The sequence below is a fragment of the Myotis brandtii genome, unplaced genomic scaffold (genome assembly GCF_000412655.1).
Source record: "Myotis brandtii unplaced genomic scaffold, ASM41265v1 scaffold463, whole genome shotgun sequence".
NCBI lineage: Eukaryota > Metazoa > Chordata > Mammalia > Chiroptera > Vespertilionidae > Myotis > Myotis brandtii.
The window spans coordinates 1,004,355-1,007,768 of NW_005367694.1; the positions used below are offsets into that span (position 1 = coordinate 1,004,355).

The 3,414-nt window shown below is 53.7% G+C and overlaps 1 protein-coding gene across 4 annotated transcripts in view; it reads right to left on the reverse strand.

Annotated features, from left to right (window-relative positions):
• Positions 1-2,628: 2,628 nt before the first annotated feature.
• LOC106727682 overlaps positions 2,629-3,414 on the reverse strand; it is a 5,004-nt gene continuing 4,218 nt past the window's right edge. For 2 of the 4 annotated variants that reach the window (XR_001363921.1, XR_001363919.1), the window contains one exon: positions 2,629-3,245. Coding sequence is in view for 1 of the 4 variants with exons in the window: in XM_014547159.1 (XP_014402645.1) it covers positions 2,725-2,984 (260 nt within the window). In the remaining 3 variants the exon portion in view is untranslated. The remainder of the gene's footprint in view (positions 3,246-3,414) is intronic. The other 2 variants (XR_001363920.1, XM_014547159.1) reach the window with 2 other exon arrangements.

Sequence of the window (3,414 nt, forward strand, 5' to 3'; positions counted from 1 at the left end):
CTATCCACTGAGCAAAACCGGCTAGGGCCCAAGGTGGTATTTTAAAAAGAACCTTTCTAGGGCCTTGGTTTTTCTTTCTTTCTTTTTTTTCAGTTCTAGAAATAATTTGCATCTTTCGTTTCTTAACTGGGTGATACGGTTCTCTCTCTCTTTCGGAAAACCTGGCGTCTTTCATGACAAAATATACAGATGGACCCAGGTGCCCTTCTCATCACCTCCTGTCAGAGCCGTCTTCCCGCAAGCCCTGGCGAGACTAGAGAAAGCTGACATCTGAGCAGCGGTTATGACGCTGGAGCAGACTTACCCGTAGGGCCAGCGAGAGCCCGGTTCCCAGGCACTGCTCGCTCGGAGGGAAACTGAAACCGTCTCAAGGTGGTATTTTATTTTATTTTTTAAAATATATTTTTATTGATTTCAGAGAGGAAGCGAGAGGGAGAGAGAGAAAAGCATCAATGATGAGAGAGAATCGTTGATCGGCTGCCTTCTGCACGCCCCCTATTGGGGATTGAGCCTGCAACTGGGCCTGCGCCCTTGATCAGAATCGGACCGGGGACCCTTCAGTCCGCAGGCCAACGCTCTATCCACTGAGCAAAACCGGCTAGGGCCCAAGGTGGTATTTTAAAAAGAACCTTTCTAGGGCCTTGGTTTTTCTTTCTTTTTTTTTTCAGTTCTAGAAATGATTTGCATCTTTCGTTTCTTAACTGGGTGATACGGTTCTCTCTCTCTTTCGGAAAACCTGGCGTCTTTCATGACAAAATATACAGATGGACCCAGGTGCCCTTCTCATCACCTCCTGTCAGAGCCGTCTTCCCCCAGGTCCCACACTCCCCTCTGTGGTGGGAGGCCACTGGGCAGAGCCCACACCTAGTGGGTGGGGAGTTATGCGCCCCGTGCTTTCTAGGTTTTAAAAAGTTATAAAATGAGCCCGGCCGGCGTGACTCCGTGCGTGGTTGAGCATCGACCCATGAACCAGGAGGTCACGGTTTGATTCCCGGTCAGGGCACATGGGACTGGGTTATGGGCTCCGTCCCCAGTGTGGGGCCCACAGGAGGCGGCCGATCAATGATTCTTTCTCATCATTGATGTTTCTCTCTCTCTCTCCCTCTCTGAAATCAATAAAAATAATATATATTTTTTAAAAGGCATAAAGTGATAGAGTCAGATCCAAACAGCAAAGAAAGGGGTCCAACAAAGCCCGTTGTTAGCAGCCGCTTGTGTCTCCTTCTGGGGATGTTTTTCAACGGTGCCCTTCTCATCACCTCCTGTCAGAGCCGTCTTCCCCCAGGTCCCACACTCCCCTCTGTGGTGGGAGGCCACTGGGCAGAGCCCACACCTAGTGGGTGGGGAGTTATGCGCCCCGTGCTTTCTAGTTTTTAAAAAGTTATAAAATGAGCCCGGCCGGCGTAACTCCGTGGTTGAGCATCGACCCATGGACCAGGAGGTCACGGTTTGATTCTCGGTCAGGGCACATGGGACTGGGTTACGGGCTCCGTCCCCAGTGTGGGGCGCACAGGAGGCGGCCGATCAATGATTCTTTCTCATCATTGATGTTTCTCTCTCTCTCTCCCTCTCTGAAATCAATAAAAATAATATATATTTTTTAAAAGGCATAAAGTGATAGAGTCAGATCCAAACAGCAAAGAAAGGGGTCCAACAAAGCCCGTTGTTAGCAGCCGCTTGTGTCTCCTTCTGGGGATGTTTTTCAACGCTTGTCCCAGCCCCTGCGTGGGTATCCACCCTCCACCCACCCACGCACAGGCGAGCGTGTCCAACCTGCACAGCATCTGTCATTGTGAAATCAGACACATGGACTTTTTTTTTAATATATATTTTATTGATTTTTCACAGAGAGGAAGGGAGAGGGATAGAGAGCTAGAAACATCGATGAGAGAGAAACACCAATCAGCTCCCTCCTGCACACTCCCCACTGGGGATGTGCCCACAACCAAGGTACATGCCCTTGACCGGAATCGAACCTGGGACCCTTCAGTCCGCAGGCCGACGCTCTATCCACTGAGCCAAACCTGCCAGGGCCACATGGACTTCTTATGAATGCGATTCCTCCAGCACGTTACTGGCCCGGGACGGTTCCCACAGCCCTTGGCAGGAGCTGCCCACGGTAACAGTCCTCCATTGGCACAGGGATAGTTTGAAAGGTGCGTGTGCGTGTGTGCGCGTGTTTAATTCTGTGCAGCTTTTTTTTTTTAATGAAGATTCTTCTCAGCAGCAGGTGTTAATGCAGGCGCTAAATCGGGAACGCTGTCATCACTGTGAAATTCTGCACGTCTCCCCCGCGACAGATGGGGGTTCATGTTGCACACGCCTCCCGTCCTGATGGCTCTGCACGCGCTACGGTCTGACGTCATCTCGCCTTCGGGTCACCTCCACCTCCTGACCCCAGCCTCCTGCTGCAGGTTTCCTGGTCCCGCTCCTTTTCTTTTTTTTTTTAATCCTCACCCGAGGATATTTTTTCCATTGATTTTTTTTTTTTAATAGAGAGAGTAGAAGGGAGGCAGGAGGGAGAGAGAGACATTAATAGGAGAGAGGCACATCGATTGGTTGCCTCCCACAAGCCCCGAACTGGGGGCCGGGAATCGAACCTGCAACCAAGCTACGTGCCCTTGACGGGGAATTGAGCCCGAGACCCTTCGGTCCACAGGCAGACGCTCTAACCCTTGGGCCACACGGGCCAGGGCTCACTCTCTCCTTTGAAGAGGGGCTGCCTTATCGGATCCCCCAAATCTGCCGCCTCCTCCCCAGGCTCTCGCCTCTTCGTTTCATCATCCGTGTCGTGTTTAACTGCACGCGTACCATGTGCACCCCCGCGTCTGCGGTTCCCGGGCTGCTTTCACCGCCGCCAGCTGGAATAAGTGTCTGTCTCTCTTCTCGCCTGGACACCAGGAATCCAGGAGTCTCCGCTGCGGTGCTGGCAGGACCGGCTCCTTCTGCCTTCCGGAAGCTTCTCGAGGCCCTGCTCTCCTTAGCTGGGAGGTGGCCCCTTCCATGTTGAGGGCACACCACTCGCACGCCCTCCTACCCCGGGCCACACGGCCCTGCCTCCGACCCTGCCTCCCTCTTAGAAGGGCTCCAGCCACCTGGTCACCGGGAGGCTGTCCTGCCGCAGGGTCCCTGACCGCCTGGCACCTGCCAGGCCCCATCGGCTACAGGAGGCAGCGTGGCAGGTGCTGGGGGTGAGGATGTGGGTTTTCTCGCAGGATTGCTACTCAGCGCGCCACACCGTCCTCCTCGAAAAAGAAATGAACCGCGAGCTCAGACCTTGGACCACAGAGCTCGGCTCTGCTCGGCTCTGCATCCTTTCTCAGGGGCCACTCAGCCTGAGTGGTCGGCAAACCGCGGCTCACGAGCCACAGGCGGCTCTTTGGCCCCTTGAGTGTGGCTCTTCCACAAAATACC